This window comes from Sciurus carolinensis, chromosome 15, assembly GCF_902686445.1.
Source record: "Sciurus carolinensis chromosome 15, mSciCar1.2, whole genome shotgun sequence".
Classification (NCBI taxonomy): domain Eukaryota; kingdom Metazoa; phylum Chordata; class Mammalia; order Rodentia; family Sciuridae; genus Sciurus; species Sciurus carolinensis.
Genome location: NC_062227.1, coordinates 57,157,978 through 57,185,137, shown reverse-complemented (window position 1 = coordinate 57,185,137; position 27,160 = coordinate 57,157,978). Strand labels below are relative to the sequence as shown.

At 36.9% G+C, this 27,160-nt stretch overlaps 1 protein-coding gene across 2 annotated transcripts; it reads left to right on the top strand.

The window, feature by feature from the left end:
* Positions 1-93: 93 nt before the first annotated feature.
* Positions 94-25,297, top strand: Acaa2 (acetyl-CoA acyltransferase 2). Of its 2 annotated transcripts, none has more exons than XM_047526937.1 (10): positions 94-169; positions 6,545-6,711; positions 10,205-10,333; positions 12,047-12,163; positions 13,524-13,671; positions 15,254-15,429; positions 15,928-16,057; positions 20,728-20,798; positions 22,981-23,135; positions 24,884-25,297. In XM_047526937.1, exons 1-10 carry the CDS (start codon positions 109-111, stop codon positions 24,966-24,968), a joined length of 1,239 nt encoding a protein of 412 aa, XP_047382893.1. In that variant the 5' UTR covers positions 94-108; the 3' UTR covers positions 24,969-25,297. The 2 variants fall into 2 exon arrangements, with proteins under 2 accessions (XP_047382893.1, XP_047382894.1); XM_047526938.1 differs by lacking the exon at positions 94-169 and adding an exon at positions 254-407.
* The last annotated feature ends 1,863 nt before the right edge of the window (positions 25,298-27,160 follow it).

Below are 27,160 nucleotides of genomic sequence, written 5' to 3'. Positions count from 1 at the left end.
CCAGCTGTCACGTGCTTGCCTCCCGAAGTCTCCGCGGGGGCGGGGACCTAGGGACCAGGGGTTGTAGGCCAAGGACAGATGAATGGGATGTCAAGAGAAGGGCCCTCGATGAGGAAACACAGTAGGAAAGCCTGTAAAACAAGAACGCGAGGAAAATGTTCGCACCCAGGCACGCGCCTTCCGGCCCGGGGAGACGGTGGCACCTTTGGTTCCCACGGGAGGGCCGCCGGGCGCTGGCGACTAGATAGGCGTAGCGGGCGAGGGCGAGCCTGGGGGCGCGGAGCCGGCGGGAAGTAGGCGAAAGGTCGGGGGCGGGGCCTGGCGGGCAGGGCGCTCCATCCATGGGCTCGCCGCCACTAGAACCTTCCGCCGCCGGGACCGACGTGCAGCCATGGCCCTGCTCCGAGGTGAGCGCGGACCCTCCTGTCCTCGCCCCTTGGGATCTGCCGCCCACCAGGCGGGCCTCGCTTCCGGGCCCGGTGGACAGTCAGGGGTCGTCGGGTGCAGTTCCTCCAGTCTTCTGCTGTGTGGGGACTTGAGATTGCTAAACGAGAAAACGCGTGTAAGGCACCGGCGACAACGGTTTCGGTGCAGTTTCCACTGGACTGAGTGGAGGCCAAGGTTGACTTGTTCCAGATTTTGGAGGTCACTTCTCGGGGAGTGACTTGCAGGTTGGAGCTCAACTCTTGGGAAGAACGAGGCGGTGGCCTAAGCCCCAGGCGGTCTGGAGTAGAGCAGGTGCCATAGGCGCCCTGCTGCCCGGTTCTGGTCGCGCGTGGACGGGGAATCGATGTTCCTTAGGAGTTGCCAGGGAATTTCCACTCCAGTGGCCTGATAACCCTAAGTGCTTGTTGGTCGTCTGTGTGAAGACCTGCCTTAGTCCCTTTTCCATTCCTTTTAGTTTGAGTGACTACAGGCAAGTGCAGGCATCCAGTCCATAACCTTTTTTTAAAAAATCATGTAAAATCCTTTTTTGTAACAAGCGATCACAGTCTGTGGAATTTTAAAGGTGTGTCAGTTGAAGAACATTCAGGTAGAAGACGGATGGAGAACAGGAAAAGCCTTGACAGGATCTAAGAACCAGGCATTTTGTTGGTCCAGGGACCTGTGAGATCTGTGAAGAAAGGTGTGGTTTTGTAAATCCAGTGGGAGGCAATACAGTATTTGAAGCAAGAAGTCATAGCGTCTGATTTCTACTCTGCCCCCAGTTTCCCCACAACTGTAAGGCTGCTTCTGTTACAATAAGGGGGTCACTTAAGGATCTGTTGCAGAGGTCCAGGCACCAAGTAGTGATGACTTTGTAGTGGGCCATGGAATTGGGGAAAGGTAAAAGGGATTTTTTGGTAGAAAGTGGTGATAGTCTGGCTCTGGCCAGTAAATGAGAAGGCAGTGTCAAGAATGACTAAAGGTATCTGCTTGAGGAACTTGATTATGATGATACCACTTGTGGAGTTAGGAAAATGGGGGAAATAGATTTTGGAAAGGAAATTGTGATTCAGTTTTAGGCAAAGAAGTTTTTGATGCCTGTGAAACTCCTGAGTGGAAATGCCAGTGCCCCTTTCAACTCAGAACTTACTACATTTACTTAATAAAGCTACAGGTCGTTTTAGACTTATTCAGAAAACCCAATTCATTTAAAAGCTGCCTTGTAATAAATGTGCTTTCCTTTTAAAAAGGAAGTAATATTTTTATTGGTTTCTCATTTTACTATTTTATCAGTTTTTATTACCCTTTTCTTATAGTACAGACCCCTTTGAAAATTTGATGAAAACAGTGAACCAGATTAAAAAAAAAAAATTGTACTTCAAAACCTGTATTGGGAAAATATAAAGTTTATAAAATTTGTGATAGTTTTCTATATAGTGTTAGACCTATTGGTCATATTTTTTCCCACTTTTTAAATTTTATGGACAAGGACACTAATGTCCCAAAGGGCAAATTGACTTATCTGCAATAACACAGGTAGTTATTGGCTGTAATTAGAACACACCTTGAACTTCCCAGTAGTGACTGTTACAGGATAGAACACGTCAAAGACAAGGCTTTTAAGTTCCATACCAAATACTTGCAGGACTAGTGGTAAGAAGAGCACATGCCTGATTTGTAAGAAAAAGGATACGTTTGAATGGGAGCATCATTAACGTTGGTAAAGACTATCCATTAACTGATTTGATTTTAGTGAACAAGAAGAACCAACCCCTCTTCCCCCCAATTTTTGTTAGCACCCATCCAGCATTTGACGGAAGGTTTTCACCCAACAAATACTAGTCCAACTGCTCATAAGCTTTGTTGGGTAGTTCATGTCGGCCCTCAAGGCAAGCAGGCAGGGCTATGAAATTACTATACTCCTGAAACAGAAATGGATGCCACAGCAGTTTTCCTTAATTTGCCCTAGTTGTTGTCTGTGAAATGAGTAATAAAGTGAGTTCAATGAAATGAATATTTACTTATGATGTTCATGGAAAGCTTGGCAGAGTTCTTGCTCTGCTCCTGGTGCTTTTCCTGTGCTATCAAATCAGCACACCTTGCAGGCCCTTTATTGGAGTTTTTGACTCACTACTCTAATGTCTCTTCACTGTCTTTAAGTTTAGAAATCTTTAGTATCTGAATTTTCAGAGCTTTTGAAAGCAAACAAAAAATAAGCAAGATTTTAGTTTGGCATTAAAGATTGTGATGTTTAAACCTTTTAATGTCCGCATAGTCTCTGGTTGCTCTAATGGAATGAGTAAATATTTTCTTACAGTGTCCATGGAAAGATGGCAGAGGTTTTGCTCCTGGTGCTTTTCTGGTGCTGTCAGATCAGCAGCACACCTTGACAGGCCCTTTCTTAGAGTTGTTGACCCACTGCTCTCTAATGTCTCTTCACTGTCTTTAAGTTTTTAAAATCTTTAGTATCTGAATTTTCAGAGCCTTTAAAAGGAAACATCAACAAAAGTTTAGTTTGTTATTAAAGATTGTTACGTTTAAATCTTTTGATAACCATATAAATTTGGCATCAGGTCAAATAAATATTGACGTAGTTTTAAAATGCCTTATGAAATAAGAAGAAAGAAAATTTTTAAATTGTCTTTGTATCTGAACATCTAAAATTATCTTTGAAATTTTTATTTAAAGGTTTATAATAAATATATTTAAAAGGTTTAAAGGTTTATAATAAATATATTTAAAGATTTAAAAGGAAATGAAATTTTTATTGATTTTCCCCTTTCAAAATAATTGTATTCAGTTAAGGCCTCACTTGAGCTAACCTTATAGCCTGGGAGCATCAAGTAAGGAGCAATGATATGGTAAAAATAAAGTTCTTGTTATATTTTCTGCCCACACTTTTTCTTTTGTAGTATTGCCTCTTTTGCTGCTAGCACTGCTCATCACAAATACTTTCTTGGATTATGAAGTATGAGAGAGAATCCTGTGAAAGGAACTTTGCAGAGAAACATGAATTAACCTCTATTGTTTCTGAGAAGTTATCTCTGGTCATTCAGATCATTTTTCCTATATGCAAATGTCTTTTTCTGAATGCTTTTAAGAGTTTTGTTATCCTTGAATTTTAGAAGTATAACAATAACGTGCCAGAGTGGGATGGGAGGTGATGTGTGTGGCATATTTATTCTGTTTGGGGCTTACTAAGCTTACATCTACATATTCATGTCTTTTATCACATTTTCATTTATTATTCCTTCACATATTTTTGTACCTATTCACTCTTCCTCCTATGACACCATAACTTCTGTCAGTTCTTAAATATCTACCCATGTTTTTTTCTGATTTTTTGAAATTAACAAACTTTCTAAAGCAATTTTAAGTTTATAGAAAACCTGAGCAAAAAGTACAGAGTATTTCCTTGTGTCCCTCACACCATCATAGATTCTTCCCCATTAATAGCATTTGTCATTAATGTGGTACAATTGTTACAATTGCTGAACTAATATGACACATCTTTACTAATAAAAGTTTACAGTTTATATTAAGGTTTCCTCTTTGTGTTATACATTTTTATGTATTTTTGACAGATATATAAATGATATGTATCAACTTTACAGCATCATGCAAAGTAATTTCACAGCCTTAAAAATCCTATGTGGTTTACCTATTCATCCCTGCCTCTGAACCCCTGCAAACACATCTTTTTATTGTCTCCATAACTTTTGTCTTTTCCAGATATTATATAGTAAGAATCATATACTCTGTGGCCTTTCCAGATTGGCATCCATCTCTTAGCAATATGCATTTAAGATTCCTTCTTTTTTTGTGGTTTGATTCCTCATTTCTTTTTATCACTGCATAATATTCCATCATGTGTACCACAGTTTATTCATCTACTGAAGGACATCTTAGTTACTTCCAAGTTTTGGCAATTATTAACAAGCATTTGTGTGTAGGTTTTCTGGGTAAATACAAAGAAATACAATTGCTGAATCATATGGTTAAGAGTATGTTTAATTTTGTAAAAAAGTACCAAAGTGTCTTCCAAAGTGGCTGTACTCTTTTGCGTTTCCACCAGGAGTGAATGAATTTCTGTTGCCCCACAGTCTCTCCAGTATTTGATGATGACAGTATTTTGGATTTTAGCCATCCTAATAGTTGTACATTGTATCTTCATGTTTTAATTGGGCAATTCCCTAATAAAATGATGTTGAGCATGTTTTCATATGGCTGTTTACCATCTGCAGTCTTCTTTGATGAGATAACCTGTTCAGATCCTTTGCCCATTTTTAAATTGAGTTTGGTTTGTTACTGTTGAACTTTAGGAGCTCTTTATAGATTGTGGATACTAGTCCTTTGCCAGATAAGTTTTCGTAAATATTTTCACCTAGTCTGTGACTTGTATTTTTATTTTCTTAACAGTATCTTTTTAAAAGCAGACATTTTTAATTTTAATTAAGTCCAACTTAACAAAATTCCTTTCATGGATTGTGCTTTGGGTATTATATCTAAAAAGTTATTAAATCCAAAGTCACATAGATTTTTTACACTATATTATCTTCTAGGAGTTATAGTATTGCATTTTGTATTTAAGTCTGTGATTCATTTTTAATTTTTGTGAAAGAACATAAAGTCTGTGTCTGGATTCATATTTTAAAATGTAGGTGTCCAGTTTTCCAGCACCATTTTTTAGAAAGACTATTCTTTCTCCACTGAATTACCTTTACTTCTTTGTCAGTGTGGTTCTTCTATGCGTTCTTTTGTTTTATTTTCCAATTGTTCCTTTTTTTTCCTGCTCTTCAGATTAGATCATTTCTATTTATCAATCTTCAAAGTCATTGAATCTTGCTTTTTTCATTTCTGTTCCATTAAACTCATTCAGTGAATTTTAAATTTTAGGTGTTTCAAGTTTTAGAATTTTTTTCCATAATTTCTTTATCTTTGCTGAAATGTCCTGTATTTCATTATGAGTTACATTTTTCTTTACATACTTAAGTGTAGTTATAATTTTTGTTTTAAAATCCTTGTCTGCTAATTCCACCATCTGCGTCTTCTGTGAGTTGGTCTCTGTTGATTGTCCTTTTTTATTGAAAGCCACATTTCCTTCACATATGGATTCACTTTTAATTGTATTACAAATGAAGCAGGTAAAACATTATGGAGATTGGATTTTTGTTCCTTTGAAAAATATTCACTTACTGATTGGTTGGCTATTTATTTTTTTGCAGGCAGCTCTTTAGCAGGCAGCAACTCAGTGTTTTTAACCGGCATGTGCATAGTTAAGGTCTCATCTGGATACTGGGGCAACATTTATATAAAATTAGAACTCCTTCTCTGTGGTGCTTCTCTCCCAGATTCTCTGTCATTTTCCAGCAGCTGTGGTTGCCATGAACTTTGTTCTCCATTTTTTCAAGTCAGTGTGACTGTGAGTTCCTGAGCTCTAGTTATTCCATGCAGCCTGGACTACTAGCCTTCCAGTTATTTCTATAAATAAAATTGGACTTTCATGCTATACTTTTTCCTGTCCACTTTTCTCCTTATCTGCCTAGTTGTATTCATTTCTGAGAATTTCAGGTAATTGTTCTTTTATATTGCCTGGAGGCTTTCATTGTTATCTGTGGGAGAGTTGGTCAAATGGGAGCATATTAGATCACAACCAGAAACAGAACTATTGAAATTAGGAAGAAAGCATGCAAAGGGTAACACAAAATGAAGAAAATACCAATGTAAAAATAGGCCGACTATGGAGGAAGGAGGATTAGAAGACATCTGCAAAGATTCAGGAAGCCATAGTGGCACAGAATAACCAACTGCCAGAACAAAACACTTTCTAATGCACCAAACTAATACTTATGACCTTGAAAGTGCCCACAGTTACTACCCAGTAAATCCATTCAAACTAGGATAGCCTGATTGGGTTACAGCTCTTACAGTCCAATCACTTCACCTCTGAACATTGCTGCATTAACACAGGAGCTTTAGGGGGACATCTCAAATCCAAATCATTATGATTACTTAATTGAATATTGTTCTATAGCATAAGTATTCACAGTAAGATTATTTAACACATGTTAAGGACACTATTCTGTGGTTGTTTACAAATCTCTTCTCATTGCATTAGGTGTGTTTATCGTTGCTGCTAAGCGAACACCCTTTGGAGCTTATGGAGGTCTTCTGAAAGATTTCACTGCTACAGACTTGACTGAGTTTGCTGCCAAGGCTGCCCTGTCTGCTGGCAAAGTCCCACCTGAAACTGTTGACAGTGTCATTGTAGGCAATGTCATGCAGGTTAGTAGGGCAGGAGAAGTATTCACTTCATTTGCTTTCTTTGATCATGTCCTAAAATAATTTCAGTATGACATCATGATGAACTCATTCTCTCCACCCTGCCATTGTGTATCTTCACATCCCAAAAAAACAGTGACATTTTATCTTTTTCAGTTATTTTTCTTGATCCTAAAATATTTTCATGAAGAATACTTGATATTAGTGCTTTTTTCCACTGTTTTTTGTTTTGTTGTTTTGTTTTTTGGAAATTTTACTTCGGATCTAAGAAGGCATTCAAACAGATCAAATAGAAATAGAATACTTTTGGTTTTTGTTTTTCCTAGAATTTATTTCAAAAGAAATATATTCTTTCTAAAATCCTTCTGTTTTCCTCCACACTTTCTTTCAAACTTTACAACAAAGTCATTATAAGTAGTATCAGTTTCATCATATTCATGCCTCTGTTCCTAAAGGCAGACTTTTTTGCACTAAATTTCCTGACAGGCTGAGATAGTTTCCTGGTAAGGGTGTTAAGTGTTTAATGGACAAGTATTTGGGGGTAGGCTTTTGTGGATAGAAGAGAGAGGAATAGGTATCAAATAACATTTGACAAGTACCACAAGCTATTTTTCTAATAGAATTGAATATTACTACTAGATGTCATTTAGAATAAATGAGTTTTGCTTTTTTCTTAGGAAGCAGTGAAATGCAATCTGAATTCTTTTTTATTACCTAATTGTCCTTGTTAGAATCTCCAGGATTGAATATAAATGACAGAAAGTGACTTATATTTGTCTTATTCCTGATCTCAGGGAATAGCATACAGTATGTTGTCAGAGTAAATATCATAATAGCTGTGGGGTTTTTATATATGACCTTTCTCAAATTAAGAAAATTCCCCCAAAAAAACACTCAAAAAAAGAAAATTCCCTTCTGATCCTAGTTTGGTGAAGATATTGGATTTTGTCAAATTTTTTTTTCTTCATATTGACTGAGCTGATCATACAAGTTACATTTTTTTGTTCTGTTAATATGATTGATACATTAATTATTTTCAGATGTTGAGCCAATCTGTGTTCCTGAAATACGCCCAAATTGGTCATGGTGTATAGTTTTTTTAATTCATTGCTGAATTCAGTTTACTAGTATTTTGTTAAGGATTTTTATTTCCATATTCATAAAAAACACTGATCAGTAGTTTTCTTGTGATACCTTTCTCTAGTTTTGGTATCAGGATAATTGACCTCATACAATGAATTGGAGAGATATCCAGTGTTCTATTTCTACGAAGATTTGTCAATAATTGGTATTAATTCTTCTTTAAATGTTTGATAGAATTCTTTGGTGAAGCCATTCTGGAATATCTTTGGGATAGTTTATTGATTACTAATTTAAACTCTTCATTTGTTTACTCAGATTGCCTGTTTCTTCTTGAGTCAATTTCTGTAGTTTATGTCTCTAGGAATCTGTCCCTTTCGTTTAAGTTATCTAATTTGTTGCCATGTGGCTGTGCAACATGGCACAGTTGATTTTTTGTTATTCACAATAGTTATGTTATACAGACACCATTAACACTGAATTAGCAAATGCTGTCCAAAAAACAAAATTACAACAGATTTAAAGATCTAATTTACTTCTGTTTTCAACTCAAGGATTGCACAACACCTTATTCTTTAAAATGAACAAGTGTTTCAATGAGCTAAGCATAAGAGTTTGGCTTTATAAGCAGAAAAGGACTGAAGAAAACAAAAGCAAAACAAAAAGATATTATTTCAATGTTACTTTCCTTCTAGGGTTAAAATAGAGGGGATATCCTTATTACATTGACTCAGGTCGACTAGAATCTCCTGTTTTGGAAAAACTGGCCTATTCAAAAGTTCAGCACAAGTGACCCCATTCTGGTTTGGTCTGATCTGCTGGGGCCTAGATCAGGAGCTTAGTTCTACTAAATCTTTGCTCCCAGAGGAAATACAGGTCATGTTCCTGTATGCCTCTGGTCACATTTTCATTAACCACTCAATACATGACTTTGTTTTATGTATGTTTCTGTTTCAAGACATCTCATTTAATTTATATTATTTATTGATTAACATTAAACTCATAACCAACAGCACAACTCATGCCTTAGTGTAGTTTTTATAATATATATATATGTTTTCCATGAGGCACTTCACTGCCTTCTTGAGCTTCAGAAATACTAGACAGCACTTCAGCATTGTGCTTGACGGCCATTTTAAACACGAATTCACCAACAAAAATCACAAAAATGCAAACAACATGGCATTAAGTAGACTACAGGAAGAACATGTGTTTAGAGTATGAAAGCTAAAACAAGAAGGCAGAGAATATCACTGGGTTCAACCTCAACTGGAAAGGTGTGTATCTAAACTCAAAATTTTTTACCACTCTGCACATGTTTAACTGCAAAAATGCTGCAAGCACTCATTTGGGGTTATGTTATAAATTTTAACGATTTGGTGAATTTTCAAATATGGAATCTTTAAATAGTGAGGATCTACTATATTTTGAACTTGCCTATTTATGTCCATACTATTTTGAGAGGTGTTTAAAGTTCTTGATGATAAAGAACCTAATCTAACCATTCGCACATGATTCTGCACAAATGTGGAATTTGAGTGTTAGATAAACCACAGTTCACACTGCCAAGGAATGGTAGAGTCTGGATTCCAGTCTGTTTCTCCTAACTCCTAGCCTGATATTCTTTTTATTATCTCAAATTAGGGCTTGTATTTTCTAAAGCACCTATTTTTACCAATCTGGACACTACCAATCTGGTATTATAAGAGATATAATTACAAAACAGACAAACCTTGGCAAAAGAATATCACCTCTAGCCTTTCTGATTTAGTTGGTTTGGTCAGAGGCTTCAGCACAAGTATGTTAGTAAAGCTCCTGGGGTTATTACAGCCAGTAGCAAGGTTGAGAACCTTATTCTGGATACTTCCTCTATTGTTTCAGAAAGCCTATTCCATTTTTCTTTTTTTCGTTTTGCTTTTATGGTTCTGGGGACCAAACCCAGGGCTTTGTGCATGCTAGGCAAGCACTTCACCACAGAACTGTACAACCCTGGGCCTCTATTCCATTTTTTTAAGCAGCTCTCACTGTCAAAATTTTCCTCTTATATTGAGGACTTAATACGAGAATTTCTTTAAGTAGCAAACATCCTCAGCATGTTTAAAAACCAGTTGACAGTGATAGCATAGCATTCCAAATATTTTTAATACCACTGAACTGCTTGCTTAAAAATGGTGAAGATGGCCAATTTTACATATATTTTACCACTATAAAAATGGAAAAAAACAATTGACCAAATTATAGTATTTATTCAAATCATACAAATATTATATGAAATATGCTATACCTCTATGCCTTATGCCCTATCCTATAGTTCATCATTTTGGTAGTTTGCCAACATTTCCAAGTCTGTTGTGCTTGTTTTTAAGGCCTGGATTTATAGAGGAAATTCTTTTTCTTGTCCCTCTTTCTGGTCTAGAGTTCTTCAGATGCTGCATACCTGGCGAGACATGTTGGTCTTCGAGTGGGAGTCCCAAAAGAGGTCCCAGCTCTTACTATCAATAGACTCTGTGGCTCTGGCTTCCAGTCCATTGTGAATGGATGTCAGGTATGGCAATATTTTATTTAATTTCCTGAACATATGCTGATAGTTATTAGAAGAAATGCTCCACTTCAGTAGAATACTTTAGCTTTTTTATCTTATAGAGCCTATTAAGAGAGGTCAATATTTGACATTTCCTGGGAAAATATTCACAAGAAGAAAATAGTTTGTCAAACACATTAATTTTTAAGAATGATCAAAGTAGAACCCTCAAGTAGAATAAATCAGTCACAGAATCACAAAGCCTATATGATTCCACTTACATGAGGCACCTAGGGTAGTCAGATTCATAAAGACAAAAGGTAGAATGATGGTTCCCAGGGGCTGAAGGCCCCAAGAGGGAGAGGTTAATGTTTAATGGGTATGGAGTTTCAGTTTCCTGAGATGAAAACAGTTCTGGAAATATGGTAGTAATGGTTGCAATGCAGTATAAATGTATTTAACATCACTGAACTGCACACTCAGATGGTTAAAATGGTAAATTTTATGTATACTTTGCCACAATTTTTTCTTAAAAAAGCTAATTATGACTATAATTTTTATTGTGTGGTTGCTGTGTGCCAGGCACTCAGTGAAATTTACATTCACTTTCTCATTTAATCTTTATGACCATCCTTGAAGCAAGAACTGTTATTATTCCCATTTTATCATGCAAGGAAACTGATTATTATAAGCATTAAGGTTACTAAGTCATAGGGGCAGAATTTGAACTCAAGTTCGAAAGAGTTACCTATGAGGCATTTTGAAATACTGAATAAAGACTATAAGGCAAGAGGGAGAGTTAAAGAATTTAAAATACCCCAGAAAATGTATTTTATTACAAAGGAACTGAATAATACCATTGGTGGAAAGTCTTTTAGTTACAGAATAAGAGACACAAAGATATTGTAATGAATAAATTATTTTCACGTTAGTTTCTATAGTAACATAACTTAAATAGCACTCCCAGTTTTCTTAATTTTAAATATCACATTCTTAGAGGCTTATTGTTTCCTGAGAAATGCAAACAATGGAAAGAGTTGGAAGAATGAAATGAATTCCTTTTTATGGATTCCCTAGATTGACCCAATTCTTGTAACTCCGATCTTTCAGATGCATCCATTAGTAGAGTAAATTTTTCTTTTGCCTTTTTAATGGGTTTGTCCTTTATCATACATTTATGCCAGATATTAACATCTCTGCAGATTTTCAAGATTTTTATCAGGAATTACTCTTCCTAGCCAAAATGCAGGTGGGATGTGTTACTCAGGCAAAACTATTGAAGTCCATTAGTTTTTCTTCCTTTATCTTGGGAATAGATACTTTAACATTTGCTTTACGATTATTTCAAAGTATTTGCTTTTGAGACACTATAAGCTAGGACACAACTATTGATTAGAATTACAATTAATTTATAAAATCTTTTTTATTTTTTATTTTTTATTTTTGCAGTGCTGGGGATTGAACCCAGGGCCTTGTGCTTGCAAGGCAAGCACTCTAGCTATATCCCCAGCCCTAAAATCTTTTTAAATAATTTTTTTTTTAGTTGTAGATGGACACAACACCTTTATTTATTTATTTTTATGTGGTGCTGAGGATGGAACCCAATGCCTCACACATGCTAGGCAAGTGCTCCACTACTGAGCCACAACCCCAGCCCTATAAAATCTTTATACTTCTGAATACATACTTTGAGTACAATAAAAGAACTTTTTATTCTTGTTCTCTGCTCTTAAACAGGAAATCTGTGTTAAAGATGCGGAAGTTGTCTTGTGTGGAGGAACTGAAAGCATGAGCCAGTCTCCCTACTGTGTCAGAAACATTCGGTTTGGAACCAAGTTTGGAACAGATATCAAGGTTGGAACCATTAAAATTATTTAAAGTAAATAATTTGAGTAAATATGTGTTTATTTTAAAATTTAATTTTTAAAATTATATGAGTAATTTTAACAACTTTTAGGGAAAATACTATTTAGAAATTCATTTTTTTTAATCAAGTATTGGCCAGATGTGTTCATTTTTTTTTCAGGGGGTAAGGTATTGGCAAGATATGAATGACTCAAAATTTGCAAACTATTTCACAACCCTAGTTTGGTTGTTAGTTTGACCTTTGAATCCACATAGAATTAGACTTAACGTGTAGCCCTAGGCATGGGAGAGGTGGAAGAAGTGTATTAAAAAGATAGGCAAATGGTAAATTCATCTGTACTAAGTGATTAGTAATCAGAGTAATTAAATCTGTACTTATGGAAGTTATGTTTCTGGAACAATCAAATAAATTTCTTCTTCATCACATTGTCTTTGCATACAAATTACACTATCCCAAGTCGGCCAAACAAAAATTGATCCTTCTATCATTGAGAACTATAACATAAAAATGATCATATTGAAAAAGAATGATCACTATTGTTCCTACATGAAAGAGCCAAGTACATATTTTTAGCATTTTCTAGTAGTAATGATTGACTTACACTGTTCGCCTGGTTTCTCACCTGACCCTTTTAGAAGCTTAAAGGAATAACACTTAGAAATATGTGTGTTTTAGCAGAACTTAAGATAACAAACTTGAGAAATCCTTTGTAAAGATACATCAGCAACTCAAAGGTGGCAAGGCAGCAAGTGGGACAACTTACCAGATAATACTACTTGGATAATAATTAAAAATCCTTTCTGATACTCAAGGCCTCCTCTCCCAAGCTCTTTTCAGACTAGCAGTTACTGATAGACACTTGTACCTGTCACTGAATGCATGGCCTGAAACAGGAGCACAGGCATTCCTTTAGTGCTCATGACGTGTACAGAGGTGGCTACAGTCCAATATTAAATAAGGACTCAGTGTCAAGTTTCTTACAGATTTTAACCATGAGAACTTAATTTTCAATTGTAGGGCAACATCCTGTTCCTTACCTTGCACACTTAGTACCGTGGGCTCTTTTTCGAGCTCCACACTTAGAAACCGAATGAATATCTGTGAGGGAGAATGAATGTGTGCATTATATTGTGAGATGTTGCATTTTTTGGCATTATTTTTTAAATATTGGATTAAAAATATTACAGACACAAATATGAATGGTAATAGCAAATATTTATTGGAAAGTCCAATTTTACTTTTTTATTAAAGTTTATTAAAGTTGTTGATTATTTAAGTTTAAAGATTTTAACATTATTTTCAAAAGATAATGCTTTAACAAATCATTTTATCAATGTCTTTTTATAGATGGAAGATTCTCTGTGGGCAGGATTAACAGATCAACATGTTCAACTCCCTATGGGAATTACTGCAGAGAATCTTGCTGCAAAACATAAAATAAGCAGAGAAGAATGTGACAAATATGCCCTTCAGTCACAGCAGAGGTGGAAAGCTGGTCAGAAAAACTGAGTAACATCAGTATCTATAGAAAAGATTTTCATTCCTTAAGATAAAACAACCATTTTAGCTTAAAATTCATACCTTTGAAAACTCATATTTTTTCATTATTCCTTTGATTTTAGATGATCAGATATTCTATTGCAAAATTAACTAGGAAATTTCTCTTTTGAAATACATTCATACTACTTAAAAGGTGGTACTATTCCTCGGCCCTATCTGGACATGTGAATTTTGTCCTAACGGGTCCTATTTGTCCATGCTGAGGCATATTGTACCCATCTTCAGAGGCAATTGCTCACTGTGGCAGCTAGGACTGAGAGAATGTTCTTTCCCGTGAGTCATATCACAATCACAAGAGGAAGGGGTGATATAAAGAACCACTGGATAACATTTTATGCTCCTCCATTCCTAATTGGGAATCATTGCACCTGACTCAGAGACTTGATGAACCCAAGACTGTAGCTATAGTGCCCTTTTGAAACACACTGCTGTTGATCCAGTCCAAAATGAACACAACTGCAGCTGACTTATCAATATGGCAGTTTGAAGGAATCTGTTACTCTTCTGAAAAAGATCTTTTTTTTTTTTTTTTTTTTTGTGGTCCTGGAGATCAAACCCAGGGCCTTGTGCTTGCAAGGCAAGCACTCTACCAACTGAGCTATATCCCCACACAGAAGCAGACACTCTTCTTTAGGAGTGGTTAATAGTTGAAGTAGTGAGGGTAAGGTTCATCTTAGCATTTCAGAAGGATAAGCGAAATAGAGCTTAGGCCAGCAAGCTCATGTGGGTTTTTTAGTTATACATTTCTAGTAGAGGAGTATTTGTCTAGAGGTCAGGCACTATCAGTTATATTTCTCGTTCTGCCAAGTTAGTCTAGTTCTAGACAAGTTATCTCATGTCCGTCAAGTCATTTATTCATTTCACATCTGTAAAACAGATAATTATATGTACCTTTCCTATATATCTCATAGAGTTATTGTGAAACCAAGTAAGGGCAGATAAGGGAAGTATTTTGCCAACTATAAAATGATATCAAAATTAAAGTGGTAGTATTCCTGATTGACCCTATTTCTGCAACTATTGATTACTGTAGTCAGTGGAGGTTCAAAGTAGGTAAGATGTCTTATATATAATTGTACATGTGATAGCTCCTATGATTTCTTCAGCTTGTCTCACTGTTAAATTTCAGTCATAGGTTACTTGGTGGCATAGAGAACTTAGCAACTTTTCAGTTACTTCTTATCTCACCCAAAGAAGTTAAATCCATTTAGTGCTATTAACACCCATAGATAACTGACAAATGCTGCTGACAGTTTAGCAATACCTCGTTAAAAAAGAAAGGCAATTTAAAAAAATGAAAATAATAATTGTAAGAAGGTGCAAAATGCATCAGCATAGATGCAGGACAGTATGTTGAATCCTCCCACAGGGAAAGCAAGTTGTGTAAGTAGTAAAGGATTGTATTAAAGTGTATTATGAGCAAAGGGTAGGCCAGAAATTAAATTGAAGATGTTTGATTTCTTGTTTCTCCTCTTGTTTTGGTTTTCATTCTTATGATAGTCTTTCTGCTCTTTCAGCTAATGATGCTGGCTACTTTAATGAGGAAATGGCACCAATTGAGGTGAAGACAAGGAAAGGAAAACAGACGATGCAAGTGGATGAGCATGCCCGACCCCAAACGACCCTGGAGCAGTTACATAAACTTCCTCCAGTGTTCAAGAAAGAAGGCACCGTCACTGCAGGGAATGCATCGGTTGGTGTCACCACACACCCATAAGCTTGAACACTTTTGATATGTCCCTTGCAAAATGGTCGTGAAGTGTCTTTTAGAAACTTTCATGCTAGCCTTAAACTGATAGTCTTGGGGCTGGGGAGATAGCTCAGTCGGTAGAGTGCTTGCCTTGCAAGCACAAGGCCCTGGGTTTGATCCCCAGCACCCCCCCCCCAAAAAAAAAAAAAAAAACTGATAGTGTTCAAAATCTGTTAATTTGTGTTTTCTTGGTTCAACACAAAATATAACTTTTCCTTGATATTCTTTCCTATTGTCACTTAGTGTTATATTCTGTGCCTAAAACAATTGCCATAATACACCAGAGTACCACCATGGTACTTGTTGTGCCCCAAGTTATGCCACTGCTTGCTATGTACAACCCCATTCCTAATTCTAATCCATTGATAATTCTGCACCATTAGTTTAAACCTTGATTAACTTGATTCTTTTACCAGTTAATCTACTGCTTTTGTTTTCAAGGGGGTATCTGATGGTGCTGGAGCTGTTATCATAGCTAGTGAAGATGCTGTTAAAAAACATAACTTCACACCACTGGCAAGAATTGTGGGCTACTTTGTATCTGGATGTGATCCCTCTATCATGGGTATTGGTAAGTCAGTAATGAACAAACTGGTTCTTTTATATTTCTGGAGCTAGGTCTTCTTTGCCACACAAGAGTCCTGAAAGTACCTTTTGCCCTGCATCCTCACCAATATTTGCTTGTATTCTTAATAATTTTCATGCTGATTGGAGTGAGATAAAATCTTAGAGTAGTTTTGATTTGCATTTCTCTAATTGCTAGAGATGTTGAACATTTTTTCATATGTTTATCAGTTGTATATCTTCTGTGAAATGTCTGTTCAGTTCCTTAGCCCATTTATAGATTGGATTATTTGTTTTTTTGGTGTTAAGGTTTTTGAGTTCTTCAAGAATACAAGCAACAATAAATGTTGCCAAGGATGTGGGGGAAAAGGTACACTCATAACATTGCTGGTGGGAATGCAAATTGGTGAAACCATTATGGAAAGCAGTATGCAGAGTCCTCAGAAAACTTGGAATGGAACCACCATTTGACCCAGTTAGCCCACTCCTAGGTTTATACCCAAAGGACTTAAAATCAGCATACTACAGTGACACAGCCATATCAATGTTTATAGCAGCTCAGTTCACAATAACTAAACTATGGAACCAACCTAGATGCCCTTCAACAATGAATGGATAAAGAAAATATATATATACACACAATGGAATATTACTCAGCTTTAAAGAAGGATGAAATTCTGACATTTGCTGGTAAATGGATGGAGTTAAAGAATATCATGCTAAGTGAAATAGTCCAAACCCAAAAAACCAAAGGCAGAATGTTTTTTTCTGATATGCAGAAACTATTCACAATAAGGAGATGGATAGGGAAGAATAGAGTTACTTTATATTAGGTAGAGGAGAGTGAAGGGAGGGGAAGGGGATGGGGGATGGAAGAATAGTAGAGTGAAATAGACATTATTACCTCATGTACATGTATGACTGCATGACCAATGTGATCCTGCAGTATGTACAATCAGAAAAATGAGAGATTGCACTCTATTTATGTATGATCTGTCAAAATGTATAAAAGCATTCTACTGTCATATACAACTTATTAGAACAAATAAAATTTAAATTTTTTTTTTTTTTTTAAAAAGAGTCCTGAAAAGGTAGCCATGCCTAGGCCCCTCGTGGCGACTGGGTGATTGGTGATTAGTTTTTAAACAAATCATCTTTATGAAGAACTGTCCTGGACACAGTAGGAAAACCAAGACAGTGCAGACTCCCTGTGGGCAGCAATTGTAACTTATTATCTATTTGAGATAACTAAAATTGACACACACCAAGTAACAGAGGAGAATTGTATGGTCCTGATAGGATAAAATAAATATGAGATGGGAAAAAATCATGGAGTGGACTAGAGAAGGCCGCTCACAGGAGATGTCACCACACCTGGGTGTTCTACACAGTCACTAAGGACTCTCAGTCTTCCCAACTCCCAACTCCAAACAATGAGACTTTGTGAATAAGAAAATTGAGGCTTAGGGAGGTTGTAAGGTTCCAAATCAGTAAGTGATGAGACCAGGATGTGAATCTAGGTCTCTCTAATTAAAGTGCTCTTTTCATTGTGAATTAAACACATCATCTCAAGAAGTCAAAGAAATTCTCCCCTGACTTATCAGCAAAGTGAAGACTAATAAGTAGTTATCTAGATTGACAGTGTACTAGCTAAAGGAAATTTGGAACTCACTACAAACATATATAATCTTGACTTGAAAATTTTGCATTAGAAGTAAAAGAGCTTTTTATTGCATGCCTAGGTACTGCAGATGCTGTGAATTTTAATCATTTCTGTCATCTTTCTTTGGAGAAACAAAGTCATTTAGGTGGCTCACTTTCAAAAATGGAATTGGTGCTCTGAGGTTTTGATTTATCCCACCTATAATCTCACACCCCAAGGAAAGGCCTACCCTAGGGTATGGATTTCAGATTCTCTATAGGACCAAAGATTTTCCTACATATTTGGACTTTTTGGACTTGCTTGGTTTTTGAGGTGGGTCCCAAGATGAAAGGAGTATAAGATATTGCTGACCTTCCATCTCAGAGGCCTTCAATATAGACCTACAGTTCCTGCTGAGATAATACCACCTATGCCAATTTGAGATTAAGTCAATACCCAACTATATTTACCACCATGCCTTTCAGAAAAGACTGAAAGGCATTCATTCTCTAGGAATTCCTAGAAAAGAAAACTGGCATGTTCATAGCTTGCCATTTTTCACCACTTGCCTCTCAAATTTATGTCAGCAAGCATGACAAGATATTTAGACATCAGCTAAAAGTCAGATTTTTTTCTGTTATAGTCTTAAAAGTTTATTAGTATTCAGCTACTCATTATCAGTAAAACACAGCTTTTTCTTAGAAATAGAAGGTAGCTTGAAAAATGAAACGTCTGTGTATTGGTATGGTGCTTAGCATTTCAGGATCTAGAGCAACATTTCCCACCCTGGGTGATCATCGAAGTCCACCAACAACCCCATCCCCAAAGATTTTGTTCAGTAGGTCTGGAGTGGAGCTCAGGAGCACAGAGGTTTTTTTGGTTTTTTGTTTGTTTTTCTGAGTACCTACATGAACTGATGGTCCTCCAAATTTATTTTATTTAGACTAGTAGTTATTTTACAGTTTTTCAGTCTAACCTCGTTTCATGGATTCTTATAGATAAGCTTTAGCAAAGAAAGATGAGCAAAGAAAATGTTTTTCTTCCTTCTATTCTTAGGCCAGGATGTTTGCTCTAAAGTACAGTGAATGCGAAAGGATTTTCTTTTTTCCTCAGAGCTTGAGCAGAGGAATACATGCCATGTCTTACAATGTCAGATGCCTTCTTCACCTAGAAGCTCATCTGTCACTTGTAGTGTGGTATTAACAAGGCAACTAGATGAAGCACCCCAGCTGAATCAGCAGATTTCTAAGCATCTAGTCAGGGCTAATTCGATAATCCAGTTCCTCAGCTGGGCAGGTACCTAACGGGGTAATCCTTAGCCCTGCAAAACAGCTGCAGACCCAGGAAAAGGGGATTTGAAGAGAACAGTAATGGCTCTGAGGAAGTGCACAGTTATAGACACTAATCCCTGGAACTCTTTGGAGGGGCAGTGATAGAGGTCAATGGGTAGAACTTTGAAGCTCTTTGGGCTGAAACAGCCCAAAAATTTTTAGCTTTATCTGTATTGGGCTTCATTTGTAGAAAGAATTTCAGTGCTTTAAAAGACAAAGGTTAACAACCCATGCAAAAAGCATATTTTAATTAAAGCTTGCAGCCCACAGTCACACAACCGTGAGTGACTGGAGGCAGGATTAGAAATAAGGTTTACTTTGTAAGAAAACCAGATCTTCCTGAGTCCCAGTGAATAAACAGAGTGGTCTAGGAAGAATATTTTTCCCAGAGTGGTGTGGGAAAGGTCAGACTCTGGCCACCTACTAATGATTCTGAGTTAGCAGGGGCATATTGAGTGAGACTTCCTGATGTCTTTAAAGACATGGAAATGCAGACAACGTCTTAGCAATGTCAACTTTCATTCTCTGTATCTTTTGCCACTGAAGGGTACTTCATCCCTTTTCTCTTTATTTGTTAATGATCTCAGGTTTTTTGTTATAGTAATGTAGAACTGACTAACAGTCCCCTGACCATGCTGGATAACTGATGCTTTACTATTTACTACCCATTCATTTTCATGCATTGGACATACAAAGAGAATCTGAAATTAGATTCCATATTAAATCAGTAGCCACTTAGAACTGCTGCTTTAAATTGAAAACATTAGCTAGATGGTCCTACTTAATAAACTGACTTGTCCAAAGAGTGTTTAAACTGGACAACAAAGTAAGTTAGCATTATATTTAGATTGCACTGTTTTCTTTTAAAGATTCATTTTCCATTTTACCTTACATATGTTTGCAAAACTCATTACAAAATGTTTGACCACATGAATTCAATGAAGCATACTATATATTTTTCTTGTTAGACATATATGACAGTTTTACACTCCAAGGATAAAGTCTCTAGTCAGACTTTTTAACTTTAAAAAAAAAATAATGATTTACCTAAAAATTATGACTGATATTAAACTGTCATTGGTGAGCCACAGAAATCTGGGAGCTAAATTGTATTTCAGAAATCAGGGAGGATTTCTATTTCTTGAGTCAGGGGTCATTTCCTTAAATTGTCTGCCTTCTTTTAGAGTTATAAACATTTCTTTACTTCATATATCTCTCCCTGAAGTGCCTGGAGATCCCTGTCTGCTGTAACCCTGTGGAAATCCTGCTGCTATTTCTTGCCTTTTACCCATGTGGGCCTGAAAATTCAGAATGTAGCCATGCTCACTTCCTTACCACGAATACACATGGTTTATGATCCCAGGAGAACATTCGTTTTGCCTGCCCATTTGAGATCAAGCATCGTCTATAACTGACTGTAAATCCCACATATGACTTCCTTGGCTGTTTGGAATACTAAAATCGTTTATGGTAGAATTTTTCATGTATGTCTGTCATCTGCAACTTGACTGCATAGTCAAACACCTTTCCACCTTGGTTCCAACTTCTGCTTCTTTACTGTCACATCAGTTAATGTGTGCTGGCAGGGTAGCAAGATTTGTAGCTGCTAAAAACTGTCACATTATTTCTTCCTTGTTTTATAAAGGAGAAGTTTGAGAAATAAATAAGATGACATTTAATTCTATATAACTTATTCCTGTATAGGCCCTGTCCCTGCTATTAATGGAGCACTGAAGAAAACAGGACTGGATCTTAAGGACATGGATTTGATAGAGGTAAGCATTCTGTTTTTAGAATAAGCCACCTACTTTTATAGTATAATTGGCTTTAGTTTTATAGCTCTTTTGTTTTGGTCCTAGTAATCTTTTCAGATGGGTTACTTCTAAGCAAGCATTGCCTTCATTACGTGCCTTGGCTGGTACTTTGCCCTCCTGATTAAAATGCTTTGCTTATATTTGAATGATTTGAGCAGCTTGATATCTTCTTCAAAGTATAAATTCCTGGAAACTTCTTAGGACTTTATAGAACCCTGTCATCTTTTAGACTTTCAGTATGCCCAGTGATTGAAAATTGCAGAAGATGGGAGAGAATGTAACCTTTACCCTATTTTAAATAATAAAGCCAAAATATACAGGCAAAAGAATTGGCCTAATAGAAAAGTACCATTTAGTACTCAATCTAGAAGTTTCTTGCTCTTCCCCCCAAATTGAGGTTCTTCTCAGACTTTTATACCATAGTCGTGGTTTGATCTGAGATGTGCCTATCAATTTTTTGTCAATAGCAATTTTAATTTATTAGTAGAATGATTTTTTGTGTGTGGGATGCTGGGGATGGACACATGCTAAGCACATGCTCTGCCACTGAGCTGCACCATTCCCAGCCCCAAGCATGACTTTTTTAATGGTAATTTTAGAACAAAGATGTCCTAAGCTTTTAGCATAAGTAAAAGAAGAGACAGAGAAGAAAAGTACTTAATGATGGATTATATACATTCCACATTTGGGGAGTATTTGAAAATATCAGATAATTTAGCTCATTTTGCTTGGCATTGGGAAATAACTAGTATAACAAATATTGAAAAGGGATAGGCACATGTGTGATTTCCTCTGTAGCAATATCTCACCCAGGAAACTGTGGTTTTAGAAAAATAAATGGTTTACCCTTAAACTCTGCTTCTGTTCTTAATAGATTACAGTTCAGAGTCTTAAGGGCTGCTTAATTATCATATTTGTATCAGCAAATAAGTACTACTACATTTCTAACTTTAGACTTCATGCTTTTAAAACCATCAAAATATAGCAACTCTACAAAGCTCTTCATAATCATTTATAGATATATAGACACTCAAGGACGTAACTCTTGACATAGTTTTCCCTGGCTTCAGAAGCCCACTTTCACAATGAATTCTAGATCTTTTGGTATCTCCTTCAGGATGAATACATAATATACATATGTGTTTTATATATATATACATACACATATACACATATATTAAAATGCTGGTTCTAAGGACAAACAAGGCACCATTGTGGAGAACACAGAAGTAGGAAAGAGAAAAAGACTAAAATTTGATTGCAGCTCTATAAAAGTTATCTTTCTCAGAATCAGTTTTCTTTCTAAAATTCCTGCTCTAAAGTCATAAAAATATAATACTGTGAATGAAACAAGGCAGTTCTCATAGCCAGCCTCGGTGAGTATGGAACCATGGGATTCCTTTCAGTTCTGCCACGTTTCAACATAGAAACCATTCCCTCTGTGACTCAGACTGTGAAAGTGTATTCTTGGTTCTCTGTCACTTTCTTTTTAGAAGGATTGTCTCTTAGTACTGGAGAATAATAGCAGAGCCACCCACTGAGTACTTTCTATGTGTCAGGTAATCCACTAACTACCTACTATATTCTTAATTTCGTTTAACCTTGACCATGACTCTTGGCATAATACTATAGTTGAATTTTGCTGTTGAGAAATTGTGAGTTTAAAGAACATGTAAAGAACATGTACAAGGTCATACACTAATAAATGATGTAGCCAAGACTTGAACCATCAATCTAGCTATAAAACATATGAGCTTTCTACAGCATCTCACTGCCTCTAGTGTATGTCCCCTTCTAGGATCACTGAGAATTACTTTCCTCTAAGGGATGCATGGAATTTAAAGTATTGTTTAGTAAATATACCCATTTTTGAGCCTTACATCTTTAAGCCTTACATCTTATAAAAGAAGATACTTCTGGATAACCTTGAACATGGTCATTTCGACTGACGTTAATGAATACTGTCTTCTCTTATCTCTCTAAAAACCCAATCTCTTTACACAGAATGGGGATAAATTCACATTAACATTGTGGGATAATTTAAAGAGGAAGAAATAACAGAGTTAGCTTCAATATGACTGGACTTTTGCTAAAAAATCAGTTTGTGAATAAGGATTTTTATCAGTGTTAATTTTTTTCTAAGGTGAATGAAGCTTTTGCTCCCCAGTACTTGGCTGTTGAGAAGAGTTTGAATCTTGACCCAAGTAAGACTAATGTGAACGGAGGAGCCATTGCTTTGGGTCACCCATTGGGAGGATCTGGATCAAGAATTACTTCACACCTGGTGCATGAATTAAGGTACTTGCTAGAAATTGCTGCTTTTTGGATATACTGTTTTTAGTTGAAATGCATGAATTTAGGTTTCCTCATAACAATCCAACATTTTTCTTTCTTCTTTCTCATATCCCCTGCACTGACTTTGAGCAGGAATAAGCTATTGGGGCAATACCCAACACCTGACCTTCCAGAGGGGTCAGTTGACTGTTGGTGCTCTGCATTTGGGAATCTGAACTCTCCTCATGTTTGTTTTGTGCACCGTGCAGCCACTCAGCATGTTCACTGAGGGTGCAGTGCACATCTGGTCCTTCCCTGGTGCTGGTGAGCAGATGTTAAGGCTCTGGTCCTTATAGCATTTTACTGCCTGTTGGAGTAGTAAAACAAAAATCCTTTTTTTTTTAATTATTTTTTATTTTTACAGACTGCATTTTGATTCATTGTACACAAATGGGGTACATCATTTCATTTCTATGACTGTACACGATGTAGATTGATACCATTCATGTAATCATACATGTGCACAGGGTAATGCTGTCTATCTCATTCTGTCATCTTTCATACCCCTGCCCCCTCCCCTCTCATTTCCGTCTCTACATAATCTAAAGTTCCTCCATTCTTCTCTCCCCCCATCCCCCTACCCTCATTATGTATCATTATCCACTTACTTTAAAAAATAAACAATTATTGAGTTAAGTACTGAGCTAGATAAGGAACCCCTAAGCAAACTGACATTTAGGGTCTGATCTAAGTTTTCCCCTTTACCCATGTCCAGGCCTCCAGGGGAAACTATTTGTGGATTCAATACTCTCCAGTTTTGATACAAAAACTCCTCCTTTTGGCCCTGTGCATTTGGGGGCCATTTTGCACTATTAATAGGAAAATTGCAAGTGAAACTGAACATGTGAATCTGAAAAAGCACTCCAACTCCCTATTAGGTTAGAGTAAATGGTACTCATTTCACTTAATAATTCACTGAGTTGAATGATTTACATGTAAAAAATAATTCTTGAATAATTTTCTCAAGATCACCATATCAGAACTGAGGAATAAGAACAGATGGCATTTAAAAGTCTAGTTTTAATGAAAGGGACTTGAACTCTTTCTAAATTATCTGCTCTTTCAAGCGGACAAACTTCATTAATTACGTTTATTTTGAAGTACATAAGAATCTCAAACCACCTAAGTTAAAGGGACTGAATAGTCCTTACTTCTTCCTCAACTTCCTCCATTTATCTAAATTACCTCCTGTTTTCACTCCTTTCCTATGGCACGTCTAAGCTTGTTATGTCTGTTATTGGTCCTCTAGCCCTAAATCCATCCTCCTCCTAGATTGTCTCCCTCTTCTGTGTTACTTTTTTGTGTTTATTTTTTTATTTTTTTAGTTTTTAATTTTTAGTACCAGAAATTGGCTCTAATGGTGCTTTACCACTGAACTACATCCCCAGTCCTTTCTATTTCTTGTTTTTGAGATAGGGCCTCACTAGCTTGCTGAGGTTGTTCTTGCACTTATAATCCTCCTGCTTTAGCCTCCTGAGTTGCTGGGGTTATAAGCATGTGCCACCATGCCCAGCTTGTTTATTTTTGAATAAAAATATTCAGTTTTCCAAATTCTCTCCTCTATTGTAACTATTAGTTGAATTTGAAGATTGAGAAAAAGACTGGGAAGATGAACTGATTAGTAATGAAAATGTGACTAATATCCATTCCATTTAATTAATTGGTTGAATTAATTCCTGAGAGTAGATTTCAGCCAGTGCTTGCTTTCTCAGGCGTCGAGGTGGAAAGTACGCCGTTGGATCAGCCTGCATTGGAGGCGGCCAAGGCATTGCACTCATCATTCAGAGCACAGCCTAAGGAGAGCAAGGAGCCCACCTCTGCTCCACCGTGCGTTACTTGGCTGGGCCACAGTAAAACAAGTATCCTCCAGCGCTGGCCAAGCCATACCCCAGAAACAGTGATTGAGTTTGATCGTGACTTGGTGAGGTAAAAATACATTCATCATGAATAATAACCATGCCATTAGCAAGTTCTCACAAATTTACACCAGTCTGATATGATGTATTCCTGAACTAAAGTCCGATTAAGAAAGGCCTTAAGAAAAATGGTGTCCTTGCCAAATATGCATCACTTATGCCTTAGATAATATGATTACAAAGAAATTTAATAAAGTTGCCTTAAGCTAATTTTTTCTGTCATGTTGTATTTTTTAAATTTTTAATGTAAAATGCACATTACATAAAATTTATTGTAGCCATATTCAAGTGTACAATTCAGTTACATTTAAGTATATTCATATTGTGGTGCAAATTTTACTGCACATCTCCAAAACTCATTTATCTCCTAGAACTGAAAACTCTATACCATTAAATAACTCCCATTCCCCAACTTACCAACCCATAAAACCCTCCATTCTGCTGTCTGTCTCCCTCTGTATTTCACTTTCTAAGTACCTCATATAAGTGAAATCAAACAATATTTGTCCTTTTCTGACTAGCTTATTTTACTTAGCTATGTCCTTGTGGTTCATCCATGTTGTAGCATGTCATAATTTTCTTTTTTAAGGCTGAATAATATTCCTTTCTATGGGCAAGCCTAATTTTGTTTATTCATTCATCCATTGATGGATATTTGGGTTGCTTCTACCTTTTGACTTGAGCTTAGTGTCCAAGGACCAAAATCACTGAACTTGATATTAATAGATTATGCCATATTAGATTATTTTCCCTTGAATTAGTACAGTTCTAATTATGTATCTCAACTCTTTAGGTACACTTGAGTGGGAACCTAGTCTCCCTAGGGAAGAGTTGTGCTCATTTTAGGGCATATTTTTAAATAGAAAATTGGGGACCAATGGAAAGCAAAATATTTATGTCTCAGGAGAAGGAACGGGACACCCCTTCTCTCCCACCACAAATACTTCCTAGCGGTCAGGAAGGAATGTCACTACTAATGTCTGCCCATCCTGGCCAAATGAAAGGGAGGGACCTGTGGAAGGAGCTATTGCAGATCACTAGCTTTCACTAAAACTAGGGGTTGATTGGATGCCACTGGGGTCACAAACTAAAGAATCTGAAGTTTTACCTGGATTTCATCCCCCCTCTTCAACTTTCCTATTTATTCAAATTACATCCGTGTTAGTCAGATTTTTGTTGCTGTGACCAAAATACTTGACAAGAACAACTTGGAGGAAAAGTTTATTTTGTGCTTGTGATTTCAGAGATTCACAGTCTGTGGTCAGCTGGTTCTGTTGCTCTGGGCCTGAGGTGAAGCAGAACATCATGGCCGAGGGACAGCAGCAGAGAAAAGCTGCTCGCCTCCTGTCAGCTGGGAAGCAGAGAGAGATGTGGGGAGGGGCCACAGAGAAGCTGCACCCCTCTAGGCCACGTCTCCACTGACCCACCTCCTCCAGCCATACCCGCCTGCTAATTACCACCCAGTACAGTCCTTTCAAAGTATTAATCCACTGAATGGATTAATCCACCGATGGGTGACAGCCCCCATAATCTAATCATTTCCGCTGACCATTCCTGCGTTTACACAGGGGCTTCTGTGGGACACCTCATATCCAAACTAGAACAACATCCTATCACATTGCTAATGCTCTCTAACGCAGGGCTCTCATCGGGGTAATTTTATTCCCAAGGGATATTTGACAATATCTGGGTAAGTGTCTTAACATGACCTGGGAGGGGTTGCTACTGACGTGCCGTGAATTAAGACCAGGGAATTCTGGATGCTGCTAAGCATCCACAATGCACAGGGCAGTCCCCACGACAAAGTGACCTGGCCCAGGATGTCAAGGGTGCTGCTGTTGAGAACACCTCCTCTGACTCTAAAAGCACTCATCTCTTCGCGGCACCTCCCCTGCTGTTTGTTTATATACATACACATTTTTAATATAAACTATTTAGTTCTCTAAATTTCTTTCTCCAGCTATGACTATAAACCAATATTTTGAGCATGGGGGAAAGAGATTGGAAAGGTGAAGTAAAATGGGAACAAATAATAGAAACGTGGCACTCTTCATTCTTTGAGTATCAGCTTCT

Excerpts from the sequence above, each read along its gene's own strand:
- Acaa2 (XM_047526937.1), top strand. The coding sequence starts at position 109 with ATGAGGAAACACAGTAGGAAAGCCTGTAAAACAAGAACGCGAGGAAAA. Across the intron at positions 170-6,544 it reads AGGAAAATGTTCGCACCCAG|GTGTGTTTATCGTTGCTGCT; the intron begins GCACGCGCCTTC and ends TCATTGCATTAG. Across the intron at positions 10,334-12,046 it reads CCATTGTGAATGGATGTCAG|GAAATCTGTGTTAAAGATGC; the intron begins GTATGGCAATAT and ends GCTCTTAAACAG.